The 20,661-nt window shown below is 40.6% G+C and overlaps 1 protein-coding gene across 1 annotated transcript in view; it reads left to right on the forward strand.

Moving 5' to 3' along the window:
* LOC149169283 (uncharacterized) overlaps positions 1 to 20,661 on the forward strand; it is a 324,296-nt gene that overhangs the window by 178,009 nt on the left and 125,626 nt on the right. The window contains exon 10 of the mRNA XM_089428626.1: positions 2,572 to 2,640. Coding sequence (XP_089284752.1) covers positions 2,572 to 2,640 — 69 coding nt within the window. The remainder of the gene's footprint in view (positions 1 to 2,571; positions 2,641 to 20,661) is intronic.

The raw sequence follows: 20,661 nt of genomic DNA on the forward strand, positions 1-20,661 counted from the left end.
TCTATTCCATCTACAACAAAGAGATGCTTGGCATCATGCGTGCTTTGGTGAAGTTCAAATAGTACTTGGTAGGGGGCAAGTTTTTGGCGGGAAAAAATCAGAATAACTTATGACACTTCATGGAACAAAGGTACCTAAATGAAAGACAACAAAAATGGGTAAGTAAGATTCAAGCCTATGATTTTGATATTGAGTACGTGAAGGGAAAGAACATTGTGGTTGATGCACTCTGCATGATGTTGAGAAACCAAGTGCTAGAAGATAATGATTGATTTCTCTTAACTTGATAATTACTTGTGAATGTTTGTTGGCTTCTTATTGCTTATATTATCTTCGTCATCAAGTAATTATGAAAAATTGCAATGAAAATATGCAAAAGTGCAATGAAAATCACAAAGGGACAAAGAACACTAGAAATTAGGCTCCAAGCTAGGGAAAAACCCCATAAGGGGGAAACCCAACAATCTTTCTCTTATAGAATCAGATCAAAAAGAGATATCCAAGATCCAAGACCAAAGACTGCCATGAAGACCCAAGTTAACGCCCCTCCAAGTCTCCTCCAATGAAGGCAAAGTCAATGAAAGTCAACGCTGATCAAACCTTTTGAAATCTGGTCAAATCACAAAAGAGATAAGATAATCCTTGATAGACTCAAAGAGAATTCTTTGAGCTCTAGTTTCTCCCTTGTTGTACTCGGCAACTTCTTGAGCATTATTTTTGTTTGGTATTGGAACATTGCCTTCAACGAATGGCATGATTTCATTTTCTTTGAGAACTAGAACATTTTTCTTTTTCCAAGCCTTGAAATTAGAAGCTCCATCAAGTTTGTTGCCTTCCCTGCAAATAGATGTCGTTTGGCTGGGAGGATTAGACATAGATTATAGTAGGGTACTTAGTTGTCAAAGAAGGAGAAGCTGTTATAAGAGTGTCTTCAAGAATGCTCATGACTCATGAGTGATCAAGAGCGTTGATGAATGACCGAGAACTAGATGATATTTCCAAGAGCCTGCAATAATGTTCTCAAGAGAGAGATAACTACTATGAGGATGTCTTCAACAATATGATTTTCAAGCCTTCTTTCTTTGGAGAGAACTGCTGCAATAATGTCTTCAAATGCGCCAACAAGTTGTGATTTTCAAGCTGCCTTGGTTTCATCTTGGCTCTAATTCCATGTTGAGAAACCAAGTGCTAGAAGATAATGATTGATTTCTCTTAACTTGATAATTACTTGTGAATTTTTGTTAGCTTCTTTTTACTGATATTATCTTCTCCATCAAGTAATTATACAAAAGTGCAAAATATGAAGATTACAAAGAGACAAAGAACACCAAAAATTAGGCTCCAAGCTAGGGCAAAACCCCACAAGGGGGAAAATCCAACAATCTTTCTCTCATAGAATCAGATCAAAATGAGATATCCAAGATTCAAGACCAAGACCAAAGATTGCCACAAAGACCCAAGTGAACCCTTCCAATCAAGTCAAAGTCAATGCTGGTCAAACTTTTTGAAATCTGGTAAAATCACAGAATTTTCATACCTATAGTGAAGGGTGAATTTCAAACCTGTAATTTTCATAGAGATGCCACAAAATCTTTGCACATGTGACTCTTGACTTCAGACTTGTAATTTTCACAGAGATGCCACAAAATCTTCGCACATGTGACTCTTGACTTCAGACTTGTAATTTTCACAGGGATGCCACAAAATCTTCACACATGTGACTCTTGACTTCGACTCTTTTTCTTATTGATTAGGCACAACAATTGAGGAATATGTGATGAGTGATGAATGATTTTCCAAGAGGTCGAGTTGACAACAAAGTATTTGGATCCCTTGCAAACCAGCCTAGAATGTCATAATTCTGGCCATTAGCACAACATCAACAGTAAAAGGTTAAAACAGTCCCATGTTCTCCTGAAGGTATTGTGGAAAATTACCATTATCACTTTCAAAGAAAATACTTGATGATGTTGAACAATATCTGTAGTCTGGACTAAATGACTGATTTGCAGAAGTTGCAAGTCTAAGTGTTTGACAGTGATTAACTGACAATCCTCTTCTGAATGCCATATCATGGTTGATGCACATAGAGAAATAATAAAGAGGCTTGTGGCAGTGTAACGAAATGTTAGACCATATAAAATGGCCATGGTGAGCCATTATATTGATTGATATGATTCGACCAATATTTGAGGACCTATATTAGCCAATGAAGGAGTTTTCATATGCTTTATACATGTTCTGTATTGTTCTAGGTGCATATCAATGATAATATATAAGCATTACTTTTGTGTTTAAAAATACCAATTGGCTGTGTCAGTAAGCTCGTAAATGTTGATTGTGATATGATAGTATTTGACAATATTCTGTTTTATCAAAAAATAGTATTCTTGTTTTAGATTCCTTAGTTTGGTGATTATTCACACTTGGTAATGAAATATTGGTTGTTATTTATCGTATATCTAATTATAGTATTTGATAATATTCTTGTTTTAGATTTCCTTAGTTTGGTGATTATTCACACTTTGTAATGAAAGATTGGTTGCTATTTTTTGTATATCTAAATGCCAGTTAATTGAAGATTGTGAGGATGGGAAAGAACATTGCAGCTTGCGATCCAAACTAGAACTGCCTGTGCAGGTGAGCATCTCTTTGCTCTTTTCTTTTGATATGATGCGACAGGCAAGCTGAGATAGAATTAAAGGGGGGGGGGGGTTGCGTGGGTGAGGGTAGGGAAGGGGGAGGTGTGTGCGTGAAGGTGGTGAGGGGGTGGGTTGGCATGAACCCACTCTATTTCCACATCTTGAAAAGGACCCACACATAAAGGCAGACCAACCTTCCAAAATTTAAACGTTATGATATGCATTTGACAACAAGTAAATGGTGTAGTTGGATACTAGCAAATGTAAGAGCTTGACATGATAATGATAATAATGGCATATAAATCCTCATTGCAGTTCATGTAATTGAAAATTTATTGATTCTCTATATCTGGTTAGAGCCAATTTTCATATCCTGTATGGGTTAGAGATATTTCGATCAAAATCACAAGTCCAACAAGGGGAAGATTGTTATTATCATTTTTTATCCCGAAAAAAAAACAGTATGGAAAATGACAGTTATGAACAAATCTTGTGATTAATAGTGCTGGTTGAATGTTTTTAATATTTTTGATGTATGGGCAGAAATGGAAGCGGTGCTCCTATTTTGCATATATTCAAAGGGTTTTTATTTATTTATTCATGGTTATGTTAATACATGTATATTAATGTATCATTTATATGGGTCCTCATTCTGTCTGCTTGATATGCTTGAAATGCAACTGATGTAATGATTGAGATCATGTCCTCACCAGCACATCTCTTGACAATTTGCTTTAGTGGTTACCAGGAGATATCAGGGCAGATTCCAAAACATGCAAAAAATGGCATGAGTTTGTGTATCCCTTTTCAATTGTCCTGAACCAGTGTTGTGAACATCCTGATAACATCCCAATTTTAGCAGGAAATTGTGATTTTTTGGCTTAGCTGATGTTTGCCGATTTTGATGGTATCTTAATTTTGCCGATGTTTGCTGATTTTTACCGATATTTTACTGGTCTTTACATTTTTTGGTTTTCCGGACCCCTGCTGATTTTATCCCGATGCTGATGTTTGCAACATTGTTCTGGACTGTAATTGAAGCCTGCATTACAGTCAAGACCCTAGATGAAGGGCTTACTGATGCCTCTGTTGAAAATCTCTTCATCAGAATCACAAGTTTTACAGAGGTTACTACTGATAAAAATGCAATATTCCAGATCAATTTTTCTTATTCAGTTTGTTCAAACACTTAGAGTTGAGAGGAGATAGTAGGTCATAAAACGCATTTGTGAACTGCTGTTAAAATTGCATGAATTCATTGATTGTGACTTCTGAAGTGTCCTGGACCATAATTTGAAGTGCCTTATCTGTCAGTGTTGCAAATATCTCCAATTTCTCCTCATATTTTTTATTTTTTTTCCATGATTTTCATGGTGCTGTTTTTTCTGATTTCCATATGCTTGCTGATATTTTTTGATTTTTTCTGATGCTTTTCCAATATCTCTGATAAGTATCTTTCCAGATCCTTGGCGAGATTGATACCTGCATTACGATTAAGATCATAGATAATTGGTTTACTGGGATCGGTCTCTTGACAACCTCTTGGGAAGAAACAGAAGTGTCACAAAGGGCAGTGCTTTCATATCTAAGACTCCTGGTGAATTTCGTCTTTTCAGTTTGCCAAACAATCACAAGCTGTCATGTTTGTCAGCACCCACAGGAGCATGCCTGAAATTTAATGGTGCCCTTTCTAACTGGGCAATTCCCTGCTCACAAATTTAGATGTAGCATCACTTTTTCATTTTCTTTAGTGTTTTACCTGCATCTCCATATTGTGTTTAGGAAATTAACATTCCAAGTTAAGAGTAGTTGTGTGTAGTTTTGAACAGCTCTCGCAAAAGTCTCTGAATGGTATGCAACTGGCTTGCTGTCATATCCCCATTTTTATTTTCCTCCATAGTACAGCCAGGGTGGACTTCCAGGGCACGTGATGGCCAGATCATGGGAGCAGGGTTATGTCATCAGGGGTTCTGAGGGAGTTTTTATGGGATCCAGTCGCATTCGCTTGGCGTATTCCATCACCCACACAGTTTTCCTTTCGTTCCGTTGCATTCTGGCAACTTCAAAAAAATTGCATTATTATGGGGCCTAACTTAATTAATTATGCTCAAGGTGGCATTCCGGGAGGATTAATTGATGGAACACCTTAGTGTAGTAGCTCGTTGGAACTGGAACGAGAAGATCTACAGGATGGGATGCTGAGAAGTGGCTTTCATTGGTCGAAGATTGTATGGTTGCCAATTTACCATTTTCGCACATAAAAAAGAATATTTTAATTGAAATAAAAGGAGGGAAATGTGCTCCATGATTCAAATAATAATAAAATAGGAGGTTCTAGAGGGGTACATCAGATTTATAAAAAGAGGAGGAGGAGGCCATTGGAGGACAACTTGGATTTGATTTTATTCTTGCATGAGAGGTTTGAGAACCCAGTTTTTTACTTCATTGTAGCCCTAGGATGGAAACCCTCGAGTGATTTAGTGAGATTGGATGAGCACCCATCTCACCTTAGTGAATTCATCTAGAATTCACATGAGAGCTTAGTAGTGGCAGTTCGGTTCAGTTTTGGTGGAGGGCCAGTGCCGTATTGGAGTAGATTTCTTTGGTGACCATACTCTCAGATAGTTCCAACATTCTATGTAATCTTTTGTTTTAATAAAATAAGGCTGAGGATTCTGCATATATTTCTGTCCATTTTAAGTTGCAGTTTATGCTTCGTGGTTTTGCTGTTAATTTCATGGTGAAATTTGATGAATGAATTTTATGGCTTAATTTTTGAAGAAATTCTCCCAAATTTTAAGTTAAAACTTAATTCGGGATATTACACTTGCCTTGTTGCAACATGGCCTCCATGATATACTCCATAGCATCTGACTCCCCCTGAAACAAATTTAAGGATTTGGAAAACCAAACACTGTCATTGCACATTTTTTGTCTTAGATTTTGAAATGCTCACTCTTTTGTGCAATCTGTTCATACACCCTATTGTCTCAGATCAGTTAATTACGAATTCTTGCAAAGTCAGAGAGCATTTCCACAAAATTCCTCAGATTGTTTTTTAGACTTGTAAATTCTCTTAACTCATCGATAGTTTTTGTATTTGGCCACTCCATTATAAATCAAGTCTTCTCAAAGTTTTTTGACTTTGTTCTCATTTCAGGTTTACTTATAGCTTGTGCTTCCTAAATGCTTCCAACACTAACTCCTAATGTTGCAAGTGTTGTTCCCAACAGTGTCAAAAATGTCTTGATGTTATTGAGGTTCACCGCTACAAAAGAGTCTAGGTAAGGAGGAAGCACTTTTTTCATCAGTACATTTAACATGATGGGAGCATTACATGACCCTTAAGTCTGTTTGTTGGTGTGCTTTGTTACCTCCCAAGCTGCACTTAAATGCTACATTACGGGATCTGCCAGGCCTGGGGGTTGAATCCGCAGATTCCTGGATCAGATAGTATTCAGATTCAGATATACTAGGATCTGCCCAGGATTTGTATGCAAAGTCAACACCACTACAATAAATGATTACAAAATTGAATCAACCTGTATTTTCTTGGGTTAATTTTTGGTGCCTTGTTCAATTTTGGGTTTGATTTCATTTTGTTGAAAACCTCCGAGGCAGGAATGAACAAGAAGGGTATGTGCACCTTGCCTAATGATTTGGCATTAAATCCACGACGATTTCTACTCCATTTGAAGCTTGCACTGGCCAACTTTCAGACACATTTTTATTTTGATCTCGCACTCATTGTAGCTTGGCTGGGTCCAAGAACTAGCTTTCCTGTCTAATTTGTTCTTGCTCATCAAGAAATGGATTCCTTGGCTAGTAAGTGTTTTTCCAACAGTTGACCGCAATTTTTAATTTTAACGGATATGCTTTTAAATATATTAAAAGGTAAAGTTAATTCAGTTAATTTTTTAAACATACTAAAACATATTAGTTAACCTTACCTTTTATATTAAATATAGTTCACTATATTTCTTATATATTTAATATATTAACTTCAACGTGTAGAATAATTAATGTTTAATTTGCCTAGTTAATGTTAAATATTTAAAAATGATACAACGATTATCAGATTACAAACCCAATAATTATTAATTTTACAAGTATTATCTATATATATATATATATCTAATTTTTTTTTTCTTTATATAAATTTTATTTTAATTTTATTTTAATATACATTTATACTGTTTGTACTTGTCATTTCCCCATCGTATTCAGATCATGGCTTTCCATAAAACTGGTGCATCTGAATCTGAATCTGAATCTTGGTAACTTAGCTTAAATGTATTGAAGTCCCTTAACCAAGTGCAGCCTTAGGGAAACTTAGGATGATTGCCTAATATCACCACAACAATGCCTCCTCGCACTTTAGGCTAGTTCTTTTCTAGCACAAGGGTGAAAACCTTAGGAAATATTGTTTTAAGATTTTCTTTCAGATGAGATGGGTGAACGAATGGACTTCTGTCAACCAAGTTGGGCTATGGAGCCAGGGTCAACAATCTAGAGGGTTTGAACCAATGTTCCACCAAGTTTCTAGGGCGGGGAAACGCGGGAGCGGGGATATGCACAAGGGGGATATATATAAGCAACCCTAAAAATTAGGGAATTTTTGGGGAAATAGGGGCACGTCATAGTCATAAAAAATATAAAATTATTAATTATTAAAAAATTAATATATAAAAATAAAAAAATAAAATCCCAAAAATAGGAAATAGGGGCACGTCATAGTCATAAAAATTATAAAATTATTAATTATTAAAAAATTAATATATAAAAATAAAAAAAATAAAATCCCAAAAATATGTCAATAACTAAATAGAAAATCTTAATAATTATGAAATGTACATCTAATGACTATATATGATCATCATTACTTAATAGTTTATTACTAAGTAACCTGACATGTGGATTCAGGATTCGTCGGATACGGGGATTCGAGTGTCGGATTTGGACACGTTGACCCCTAGAATAGGACACGTTCGGATACATTATATATTATTTTATATATATATATATATATATATATTTCTTTGATTTCAAACATAGATCTTCATCTAGATGTAAGTTTTACTGTTTACAAAATAAGTTAGTAACATTATAGCATGCATAGTACATACAAAATTCAAATACATGTCACATAAATGATAAATCAATGAATCATAAATTCTAAATTCATAAATGATATATCATAATACATATTCAATAATGATCCAATAGGAGAAAGACAAGATAGTAAGATAAAGACTTTGACAACTGTAATTTTCTCATTAAGTCATCATAATCAAAATGTGTTACATAGGTAGTGCAATGGCAATGGCAAATAGAAATAGAAAATATAAAACAACTACAAGTATACAAGCCTCAAGGCAATAGGTAGCTCATGACTCATGAGTCATCATCAAAATCAGCGTCACTGTCCTCATCATCATGGTCACCACTGCTCTCCTCTGTTGCGTCCTCCTCCCCTGTATCCAAAGTCGCCTCTGCATCTGCTGTGTGGAGGATGACCCCTCTACAATATCACCATCATCAAATCTAATAGGCTCTAGCACTCAATCATTGAGATCCATGTTGGCTAATGCCAACTCAACACTGCTGTCCAGACCCATATCATCAGGAAAGACATCCCACATCCTTGTCTTTTCCTTCAACCACTTTTCCCTCTGCCTGTAAATAAGACGAAGGTTGGTGTGCACATACACCATTGTCTCTGCCCTGGACTGCTTAAGCTTGCACTTCTTAACACTATACAAATTTACATATGTGCTCCAATTCCTCTCGCAACAAGAGGATGAAGTCACCTGTGAGAGGAGCCTCATGGCTAACTGTTATAGAGGAGGGCTTGTTGCCCCATGATTTGCCCACCAAGGATAGGGCTTCTTAGCCCCCCTGTCTCTAATCACATCATATCTTGCAAATCGACTAGTGCCAGTGGAAAACTCTGCAAAGGAATCCTCCACCTCATCAAGCAATGCTCTATCCTGAAAAACCCGCTTGAATGCATCTTTCCTCCCTTGTGAGATTTCACCATCCATGCGAGGAGGGAATTTGCAGGCAGGTCCACCATTCAACCACTCATGGCTGTAGTATTTTGGGTTCAATGAGTGAGCCAAACAATGTAAATATGTGCAATTCTTGTCCCATCTGTTGACAAGAATATCCTGTATAGTATCTCAGAAGGCCTCTAGTGATGTCTCATACTTGGGGCACTGAATTTGTAGAATAATGCTCCTCATAGACTCAATCATGGAATCCCATCCCTCATAAACCTCTCCTAGGATGGGTTGGTCTGTATCTACAAATCGAAGCAAAGAAATGATAGGGTCCGTGATCTGAATAACTAGATCTACCGTCTCCCACCAAGCATCATCTAGCACTGTGTCCTTCACTCTTTTAGAGGTTATTTGATCTCACTTTCTCCAAAAAGACTAAAACTCTGAAATAACCATGGCCCCAAGAGCGGTCTTGACCTCCCTCAACCTCTTCAACATGATGAATGAAGAGGCAAACCGTGTATCTGCAATCTTCAACAATGATAGATTGCTGTACTCCTTGTAGATAGTGAGGGTCTTTGTATGGTTTTGTACAAAGTTACAGATATGTCGTGCATCCTCAATAATGTTACCGATCCAAAGCACATCAGAAGCAATGGATTTCAATGCTAAGTTCAATGAATGGACAATGCAAGGTGTCCAAAACACTTGTGGATATTTAGCTTCCACAACCATGCCAGCAACCTTGCAAACAGGTGCATTATCTGTAATGATTTGCACACAAGAATCAACACCTACATCTTCAATAACTTTAACAAACAACTCAACCATATATTGTGCATCCTTGTATTCTCCAAGTGTATCCACTGCTTTCAAGAAAACTGGACCATTCAAGGAAGACACCATGAAGTTGATGAGTGGGTGCTGTGCTGGATCCATCCATCCATCAGAAACAATGCTAACCTCAAATGTTGGCCATGATGCTTTAATAGGCTCAAGCATTTTTTGCACCTCTTTTTTTGCTTTCGTCAACAATATGGTTCTAAGCTTCTCTGAACCAGGAGGCACATACCATGATGGAGCCCCTTGATTTAGAGCTCGACACATCTCGATAAATAGAGGTGAGCGTGCAACATTAAAGGATATCAAGTTTTGATAGAAAAAAAAAGGCAATGGTGAGATCAAGCTCTTCCCGTTTCTCCTTTTGGAAAATCTTGTCCACTGGACCAAGTGAAATTGCCAATCTTTTTGTTGCTTGTCCCCCACTAGAACTCTTAAATGGGAATTTGTTGCTGCCTTTCCTCAAAAATGGAAGGGGGTCATCATTCTTGGTTTTTTTTTGATTTTGCAGCCACATTTGCCATATGAACAATGAACTCTCTTTCCATTTGTTTCCTCTTTTGTAAATAAATTTTTGTACAAGCTCCAACTCCACAACCTGGTAAAGCCAACAAATGGCCTTTCACATGGTGATATGTGCTTGTGAAAGTATTGTGGCAAAAGTTGCATATTTCTCAATTTCCTTTAAGAGGAAGTCTTCCCTTAACATTTCTTGCAATAGAGGGAATACTTGCAATAGACTTTGATGAAATTGGGGGAGGAGGGGCATCTCCAATGGGGACATTCTTCCCCTTCCTTTGCCCCCTACCTACTACCCTTGATTGAGCCATGAATACTATAAAAAAAACAAAAACAAAACATGCACAAATTTGTAAAAGAAATGCATATACAAATTGTTGTAATACAAATGCAAAAAAATAGAGGAAATGCACTTACCTGTTGCTTTAATCTCCTTGAAAATGCTCCAAACCCTTGGCTCCTTGCTCCAAACTCCTAACAACAAACCCACAACTCTCCTATTGCAAAAGAAATGACACAATGATACAAATTATAGGCATTTCCACCCTTTTATGGCCGCGCGGGTCCCTGTTTGTTGGATTTGTGTCCGGTTTTCGTGAGACATTGTGTCCGGACTCCAAACGGACATGATCCGGATTCAATCGTGTCCCCTTTGGACACGATGTGTCACGAAATCCGGATACAAATTAGGTCGAATCAGAGATGGATTTGGACATGCGGCCCTCTAACAACGAATTTGGTTTCAGAGGATTATTATCATTTATGAACTATCATTTGACATTTCTGCTTGTAAATCTAAAAGTAAATTACTAAATTGAATCCATCTCTTGACATTATGGAATGTTCCTTCTAAATTCATCATTTGGCATGATGCAAGGTACATCTAGTTTAAATTAATAACTTCATCATTTGAAAATTGAAATTATGCAGTGCACATCAAATTTTCAAAAACGATAAAAAGTAAACATAGAAAACACTGAGCAATGAAATACTAGTAAATTTCTCAAAAAGTACCAAATAATATAAATAAATACTAAGTCTTAAGTTTTAATATACTTGAAGTTTTTATTTTTATTTTTGTTATTGTTTTTATTTTATTTTTAAAGTTTTAAAGTTATAATATAATTTAATTAATTAATTTATTTTTAATTTATTTTTAGTTTTATGAAGTTTTAAGTTTTAATATAGTTTCATTTTTTTTTTTAATTTTTTCATATATTTAAATTTGTATGTTTTTAAAATTTTTATAATGTTTTATAAAAATTGTTAGATAAAAAAATGGGGGGACGCATATGCGTCCCCGCTATGTCCCCCTTGCGTCCCCCCTGCAAAGGAGTTGCGTTTCGTCACCAGAAAAACGTCCCCCGGAGTTTCCCCAAAAAGGGGATGTGGGGGAAACGTTTCCCCATCCTCGGAGTGTGCGAGAGCATTGGGGTGTGTCCCCCACCCTGGGGGATGCGTCCCTGTGGAACACTGGTTTGAACAAGATGGAAGGAGGCATAGTTAGGCTGTTAGTAACATGCTCCAGTTAATGACATTGACTTTTTAATATGCAAGAATTAAAAGGAGGCCCCATCTGAAGGTGTGCCTCTCACCAATAACAAATGAATGGTAAATAACATATAACCATGCAATAAAAGATAACAATAGACCTTCAATAGAAATGACACCAACAGATCTAATTATTGAATGATCATATTGCAGAGTCTTGTTGAGTCTTGATTGGGGTGAGTACTTGCCTAATACTTGCCCTTGAAGCTTGTCACTTTCCAAAATCATGAGATTGTTGCTACGACTTGCCATCTAAGTCAGCTTACACGAGGACACAAGACATGCAAGACACGGAAATTCGAGTGTCTGACACAGGCACACACACACACACATATATATAATTAATACCAAATAGATATTGTTTACAACTTTACACAAATTTTCATTTATGATACAAATTCAGATTGATCTAGATTCTACATTGTAAATTTAAAATTGGTAAGTTTTACTAAGTAACATTATGCATCAAGAACCATGCAGACTAGTTGCACATAGAAGCCATCAACACGGAATCCGGGCGAAAATTCGATGGACCGTACGCGCAAGGGTTTGGGCTAGGTTAACCGGCGTACTATCGACCTAGGGCACGATACCTGCCTGGTTAGCCTACTCTCCGTCGCGGTCACAAGTCTGGAACCTGCTGCAGCAATCCCGTAGCTACCTTGTCTGTCTCTGTCGGTGCGGTTATCGTGTCAGTTATGGATGCCTCTGAGCTGGAAGCGGTGGATTACTCAGCGGATCCATCGCCGGATAAGGTAATCTTTGGTCAGCCTTGTTTTGGTCCCCGTTCGCAGTTTTTACCATCTTCTTCGTCAGCTGGACCCGGGTTCCATACTCACCTCTCATCTGAAGTGCCCATTGTTTACCGGAACAGCCCTACCTCCGCCGGAGTTTATCCGTCTGCGCCGCTGCCCTTCGAGGTCCCGCCACTCTCGCCTGGGTCCTTACAGTTTTTGGCCTCTAACACTCCCCCATCTCCCTCTTTCGACCCATCAGCTCCGCCTCTTCTCTCGGTTCCTATCCCCCCGCCGTCTGTTAACCCTTCTTCTTTCCCATCTGCATCTGGGTCGCGCCGTTCAGGATGTTTTGAAACCCCCGCGGTCTCTACGCGACCTGCTCCGCCCCCTGCGAGAGAAGGCATCACCAACCCTCTGGTTGATCATCCATCGGCCCCTCGATCTGGTAAGAGGAAGGTTCACTGTGTGCGTGCGACATCTAGGGATATATCAATTAAATTTGACGAATCGAAGCCGTTGGGGGAATATATGGACATTGCGAACACGGTTCTGGTAGGGCACGTCAGGGGCAGAACGTATTCGCGTCAGCGGCTCATATCGTGGGTCAAGGAGATTTGGGGCGGTGTATTGTTTGATCTTCCTGAGGTCCACGTCCTTCCCAGAGGCTGGTTCTCTCTCAAATTTTCCAAGGAGAGTCAGACTGATTTGGTTCTGGGGCGCTATTGGCATATTGAAATGGCCCCTGTTCTTCTTAAGCGCTGGAACCCTCTCTTCGAACCAGAAAAGGAACAGCTTGGTGCGGGGCCGATTTGGGTTCGCCTTCCGGGTCTCCCCCTTCCCTTCTGGGCTGAAGAAGTGTTTATACAGGTCGGCAATGCTCTCGGGACTTATTTAGACTATGATCGCACATTTGTGGAATCTGGAAGCCGATCACTGGCTCGGATTTTGGTTCACCTGGATACCCGAGAAGGTCTTGAGGAGCAAGTTACGCTGCAATGGGGCAGATGCATCAGGGTACAGCTCTTGGACTACGAAGGAGTCCCCTTTCGCTGCAGAAGATGTCATAAAGTTGGACATCTTGCCAAAGACTGCCCCCTCAACAAGAAAGCGGACGATACCCCGAGGCACACCCCGACCTCATCCAGGATGGCATCACCAAATCCTTCGAGGCCTCCTTCTGCTGGTCCCTCCCCCGCGACTTCAGCATTCATGGAAGCTTCTGGTATCGGGCGTTCATCGCCTCCTATCACACGTGCTCGTTCGGCGGCTGAAGCGGGTATGTCCTCCGAGATCTCTGTTTCTCATATTCTTTCATCGATTGATGTGATTGAACCCTCATCTCCTGTATCAATGATTCAATGCCCCCTCAGAACTGCTCCCTCTACCTCTGTGGATCCTATCACCACCACTCATCCCCTCTCGGATTGCCCTACCCCGTTTCCATCCTCCCCTCCGCACCCATACTTCCTTCGTCCTCGGCAACCTGCTAAGGATCCCCCTGTTAAGTTATCCGGGTTGGGCATTGTTGTTTCAGAAGGGGGGGGGTCGTGCACCAGGGGGAGGAAATCTCACCTATCTAAAGCCATTAAGATTGCTGGGGCCGAGGTAGTCTCTGGCAGACAATCGACCATAGATGGGGTCCTTAGAGCAGGGCACACCCCGAGAGGTGTCCCCCCATGAAGTGCCTCTCATTTAATTGTAGAGGACTGGCTAGTTCCTCCAAGAAACTAGCCTTGAAGAGGCTCATCGAATCAGAGCCCTGTGACATTATCATGCTTCAAGAAACGCTCTGTTCAGCTGATCAATGTTCCCATATTCTGTTGTCTCTGATCCCTGGATGGATTATCTCTGCTAATGATGCCATTGGTCGATCTGGGGGAATAGCCATTGGCATAAACCCCCGATCCATTAAAGTATCTGCTAGCTGGGGGGGGGCTGGTTTTATTGGACTGGACATCTTCTCGGCCGACCTTGGCTTGGACCTTAGAATTGTCAATATATATGCTCCGTGTTCCCAGCGAGAAGCTTTCTGGCAGAACCTTCTTCATCTCCCCATGCTGAGCGAAGATCATATCATATTGGGAGGTGACCTAAACTTCTCGTTAGGCTTCAGGGAATCTTGGGGTTCGGATGGCCATATTGACCCCATCACAGATTTCATGTTCAACCTGCTTGAGCAATCTAACTATATAGATGTCCCAATGCAGCGTCCCCTCCCCACCTGGAGGAATAGAAGAATAGGGGAAGCTGCTCTGGCTCGTAGACTTGACAGATTCCTTCTTAAAGGGTCTCTCATCCAGCGTGTCCATCTGTATCGTCAATGGGTTGGATCGGGGGGGCAATCGGACCATAACCCCATTTATCTTGAGATTCAGGGGCCTACTAAGAAGCCCAAAGCTCCTTTCAAATTCAATCACACCTGGCTGAAGGATCCCTCGTATATCAAGCTGGTGCAGGATTACTGGACAACCCACCCTATCAATGATAATGAATCTTTTGCTAGGAGTTTCTGCAAAAATCTTGCAGAGCTAAAGCATCTCTCCATCCTGTGGGCCAAGGATAAGCTCGAAAGGGAAAATTCTCAGCTTACCCAAATAGAAGCCGATATCTGTAACCTTACAGACGACCGGGGTTTGGGTTTCACCTCATTGGCTGAAAAGAGCAGACTTATTAACCTGGAAGGACAAAAAGCCAGGATCCTCAAAGAGAGGGAGGAGTCTATCCGGCTGAGAAGCAGAGCTCTATGGATTCAAGCGGGGGATGATAACACAAAGTTTTTCCATAGCTATGCTAAGAGCAGGAAGGTGTCTAATACTATATGGAAACTTCCCTTCCCAAATGGTGAGTCTGCAGACAACTTTCAAAAGCTTGCACACCTCGGCACCACCCACTTCAGGAATTTATACAAGAGTCCAAGGGAAGTCGGACTCCTGGACATCATCCATGTAGCTAACCACTTCCCTAGATTTGTGGAGGATGATGATGTGGCGGATCTCACTGGGCCTGTAACAGCTGATGAACTTGAAGGGGTTATGAAGTGGTTCAAGAAAGACAAAAGTCCCGGCCCAGATGGATGGACCATTGAATTCTATCTTGCTTTCTATGAGGTGCTGGGACAGGATCTGCTGAGGGTGGTGGAGGAGAGTCGTACATCTGGATCTATTTATCATGCTATTAACTCCACATTCATCGCCCTCATCCCCAAATCTGATTCCCCTGAATCCTTTGATGATTACCGACCCATATCGCTTTGCAACTGTTTGTATAAAATCATCTCCAAGACCATAGCAAATCGACTCAGACCTATCCTCTCCAGGGCTATTGCTCCCCAGCAATTTGCGTTCCTAGACTCTCGTCAGATACATGAGGCCATTGGACTCGCCCAAGAGGCCCTTCATTCCATTTGGTCCAAAAGTCTGAAAGCCATCCTTCTCAAAATTGACCTCTCCAAAGCCTTCGATCGGGTCAGCTGGCTCTATCTTAAGATGATTCTGATCCATCTGGGGTTTCCACACTCCTATATTACATGGATTATGGCTTGTATCACTTCTCCCTCGTTCAGTGTTCTCATCAATGGCTCGGCATCCTCTTTTTTTCACTCTGAGAGAGGTCTGCGACAGGGATGCCCACTATCACCACTACTATTTCTCTTAGTTATGGAAGGACTCAGTCGTCTCATGGAAGCTGCAAAGAGGAATGGGGATATTGGTGGGCTTGGTATATCAGATTTATGCTATCTTACAAATCTACTATTTGTAGATGATGTTCTTATTCTTCTTGATGGAAGTGTCAGAGACTCCCGGAACTTCTTGAAAATCTTGCAAAGATTTTCTGCGGCCACAGGTATGATGCCTAACCAATCAAAATCCACCATCACATGTGCTCGCACCTCGGTCCAAGAGACCAGGATTGCACTACAGGCTTTTCCTTTCTTGGTGCACTCTTTGGATAGAGGTCTTAAATACCTCGGTTTCAATCTGAAACCCTCATGCCAAAGGATTGCTGATTGGGCCTGGTTGATTGCCAAACTTGAAAAGAGGCTACTGGGTTGGAGCCACAGATATCTATCTAGAGCTGGCAGACTGGTGCTCATAAAATCAGTGCTAGAAGCTACCCCAGTCTTCTGGATGGCACTAGCATGGATTCCTAGGACTATCCTGGGGAGGATACAACAGCTTTGTAACCGTTATCTTTGGAATGGGAATCAGGAGAAACGTACATTTGCTTGGATCAGCTGGAAGAAAATATCATTACCTAAGAGGTGGGGTGGATGGGGCCTCAAGGAGCTCCCTGACTTCGCTAAAGCACTTGCTGCCAAGATGGGATGGATCTTGCTCACTAGACAAAATCTGTGGACTCATGTTACATACCACAAATACATTTGGCCTCAAAATATGATGGATTGGGCACGTCTTCCATCCTGGTCTGCGAAGGGGGGCTCATCTGTATGGAAGGCCTTGATTGACTCCCTCCCTCTTATTCGGGACAACTTGGCATGGCGAATCAATGATGGAATGACAGGCAGGATTGGCCTGGACCCTTGGAGCAACAGTGGAGGCAGACATATATTAAACCAGGAGATTATAGATCATTTACAAGGCCGGGGGATACAACATTTTGCACAGATCGCTGATCCACTTCACACTGATATTTTTTCTCAGGCGTGGAAAACTGCACACTCTTTGGATCTACCTAACCAATGGCACCAGGAATGGGATCAATACATCATGGCTCTATCTGAATCCCATATTCGTATTAAGCAAGGGCCTGATGAATTGATCTGGTGCCCGGCCGACCATGGTACATATGTCCCAAAACAAGGCTACTGTGCCCTCATTGCTCACAGATCTCCGGATCAGGTTCACCCTTGGTGGCACTCCATTTGGAAGTTAAGGGCCACTCCTCGATCTAAGCTTTTCTTTTGGTGTGCGCTTCATGGTATCGTTCCTACCGGTGAACAGTTAACCCACAGAGCCATCCAGGGACCCTCATGGTGCATATTCTGCAAAAATGCATCTGAATACACAGATCACATATTCTTGTTTTGCCCGACGTTTCAAAGCATTTGGAGGAATATCTGTCAACAGTTGGGAATTACGGGAGACTGGAGCGGCGCTGACCTACAGGAGGCTTGGTGCTCATGGGCCCGTAGCCACCCGGAATCCAAACTATTAAACCTCCCCCCTGTGGCCATTTGGTATGCATGGCTTGCTCGAAACAGAGCCATTTTTGAAGATAAACCTTTCTCGGGAAGCCATATTGAAATAGCAGTCATAGCAGCATACCAGGAGCTTCCAGAACCGACCCCAACCAGAACCCGTGTTATACAGCCTATGCCTGAGATTGACAGAACAATCCCTTGGGCTTTTTTCGATGGTGCATCGAATCAAACAGGGTGTGGCGGTGGATTTGTCTTGCACATTAACGAAAATCATAGATATCTAGCAAAATTGGGTTTTGGTATTGGAACGAACAATTTTGCTGAGCTCTCTGCATTATATAATCTACTTCATTTTGCTTTATCTCATCATATTACACAGCTCAACATATTCGGGGACTCAATGGTGGTTGTAAATTGGATTAATAATGTGACAAATTGCCATGTTCACATGCTCAGCAATTTATTTCAAAATACTCTTACTCTCAAAGCAGCATTTGAACATTTTACATGTGTGCATATTTACAGAGAACACAATAGCGAGGCTGACAAACTATCCAAAGAGGCCTCGTCACTTCCCCGAGGCAATGGACAAATAGTGGAGCAGAATGGGTCGGAGGAACATCAGTTTTACCACCGGCCATATATAGATCAGAGGATGCAGCGGGACAACAGTCCCAACAGCTAAATAGTGAACAGAGAACAATATGAACTGCTGATATATTTATGAACAGAAACTTTTTGTAATAGTAAATAGGCTGTAAAGCACAGATCATGGATGTAACTAGAACTTTTTGTTATGATTCTGAGAACTACCTGAAAAGGTGAATTTTGTATGAACTATGACAGTAATGCTGCGGCATCTGCTTATGTAATTTTCAAAATATTAATGAAAGTTACTGATTTTCCCAGGGGAAAAAAACATTATGCATACAAATACAATTGTGACAGATTCATCAATGATCCAATAGGATAAAGACAAGAAACTGCAGTTTTCTCATTAAGTCCTAAAAATCAAAGTGTGTTACATGGGTATTAGTGATGCCAATGGAAAATGGAAATAGAAAATACAAAGCAATTTCAAGGTAGTAGGTAGCTCATCAATCATCAATATCATCATCAAAATCAACATCACTGTCATGGTCACCACTACTCTCCTCTATTGCATCCTCCTCTCTGTATCCAATGTAATCTTTGCATCAGCTAGTGTGGAGGATGACCCGCAAGAGTATCACCATCATCAAAAGTGATAGGCTCTAGCATTGAGTCATTAAGATCCAAGTTGGCCAATGCCAACTCAACTTTGTTGTCCAAACCCATATCATCAGGGAAGACATCCCACATCTTTGTCTCTCCCTTCAACCACTCATTCCTCTACCTGTAAATAAGAAGGTGGTTGGTGTGCACATACACCATTGTCTTTTCCCTGCACTGCTCAATCTTGCGCTTCTTGACACTACAAATTCCCATATGTGCTCCAATTCCTCTCGCAACAAGAGGGTGAAATCACCTGAGAGAGGAGCCTCATGGCTAACTACTGTAGAGGAGGGCTTGTTGCCCAATGAGTTGCCCACTAAGAATAGGGCTTCTTAGCCCCCCTGTCTCTAATCACATCATAACCTGTAAATCACCCAGTGCTAGTGGAAAACTCTGCAAAGGCATCCTACACTTCATCAAGGGATGCTCTATCCTGAAATATCTGCCTCAATGTATCCTTCCTCCCCTGTGAAATTTCACCATCCATGTGAGGAGGGAATTTGCGAGAAGGTCCACCATTCGACCACTCATGGCCGTAGTATTTTGGGTTCAATGAGTGAGCCAAACAATGAAAAGGTGTGTAATTCTTGTCTCATTTGCTGACAAGAATATCTTCTATGGTGGTGAAGAAGACCTTTGATGATCTCTCATGCTAAGGGCACTCACTCTGTAAAATAATGGTCCTCACAGACTCAATCATGGAATCCTATCCCCTCATAAACCTCTACTAGGATGGGTTGGTTTGTATCTGCAAATCGTAGCAAAGAAATGATAGGGTCCATGATCTTAATAGTGAGATCTACCCTCTCCCAGCAAGCATCATCTAACACTGTGTCCTCGACTCTTTCTGGGGTAGCTTGATCTGTCTTTCTCTAAAAAGACCAAAACTCTAAAATAACCATGGCCCCAAGGGTGATCTTGACCTCCCTCAACCTTTTCAACATGATTAATGAGGAGGCAAACCGTGTATCTGCTGTCTTCAACAATGAAAGATGGGTGTACTCCTTGTAGATTGTGAGGGCATTTGTATGATTTTGTACGAAGTTACGAATATGCCGTGCATCCTCAATAATACTTCCAATCCAAGACACATCAGAAGCAATAGATTTAAGTGCTAAATTCAAAGAATGGACAATGCAAGGTGTCTAAAATACTGGTGGATATTTAAATTCCACAATCATGCTGACAACCTTGCAAATAGGTGCATTGTCTGTAATGATTTGCACACAAGAATCAACACCGATACCTTCAATAACTTTAATGAACAACTCACCAATATATTGCGCATCCTTGTATTGGCCAAGTGCATCCACTGATTTCAAGAAAACTGATCCATTAAAGGAAGACACCATGAAGTTGATGAGTGGGTGGCATGTTGGATCTGCCCATCCATCATAAACAATACTAACCCCAAATGTTGGCCATGTTGATTTAATGGGATCAAGCATTTTGTCCACCTCGTTCTTTGCCTTAGTCAACAATTTGGTTCTAAGTTTCTTTGACCCAGGACGCACATACCCTGATGGAGCCCCTTGAGTTAGAGCTATCCACATCTCAAGAAATAAAGGTGAGCATGCAACATTAAAGGATATGAAGTTTTCATAGAAAATAATGCAATGGTGAGATCAAGCTCTTCTCGTCTCTCTTTCTGAAAAATCTCATCCATTGGACCAATTGCCACTGTGTTTCTTTTTGCTGCTTGACCCACACCCCCACCAAAACTCTCAAATGGAAATTTGTTGTTGCTTTTCTTCAAGAATGGAAGGGGATCATCATTATTGTTTTTTTGGATGATGCAACCAGCCTTGCCACACCAACATTGGCCTCGTTTTCCATTTCTTTCCTCTTAGCTAAAGACACTTGTGTACATGCTCCAATTCCACAACCTGGTAAGACCAACAAATGAGCTTTCACATGGTAATAAGTGCTCTTGGAATGATTGTTACAATAGTTGC

Source organism: Pinus tabuliformis, chromosome 4_2 (assembly GCF_031772625.1).
Source record: "Pinus tabuliformis cultivar Carrire ecotype Pingquan chromosome 4_2, CPIR1, whole genome shotgun sequence".
NCBI lineage: Eukaryota > Viridiplantae > Streptophyta > Pinopsida > Pinales > Pinaceae > Pinus > Pinus tabuliformis.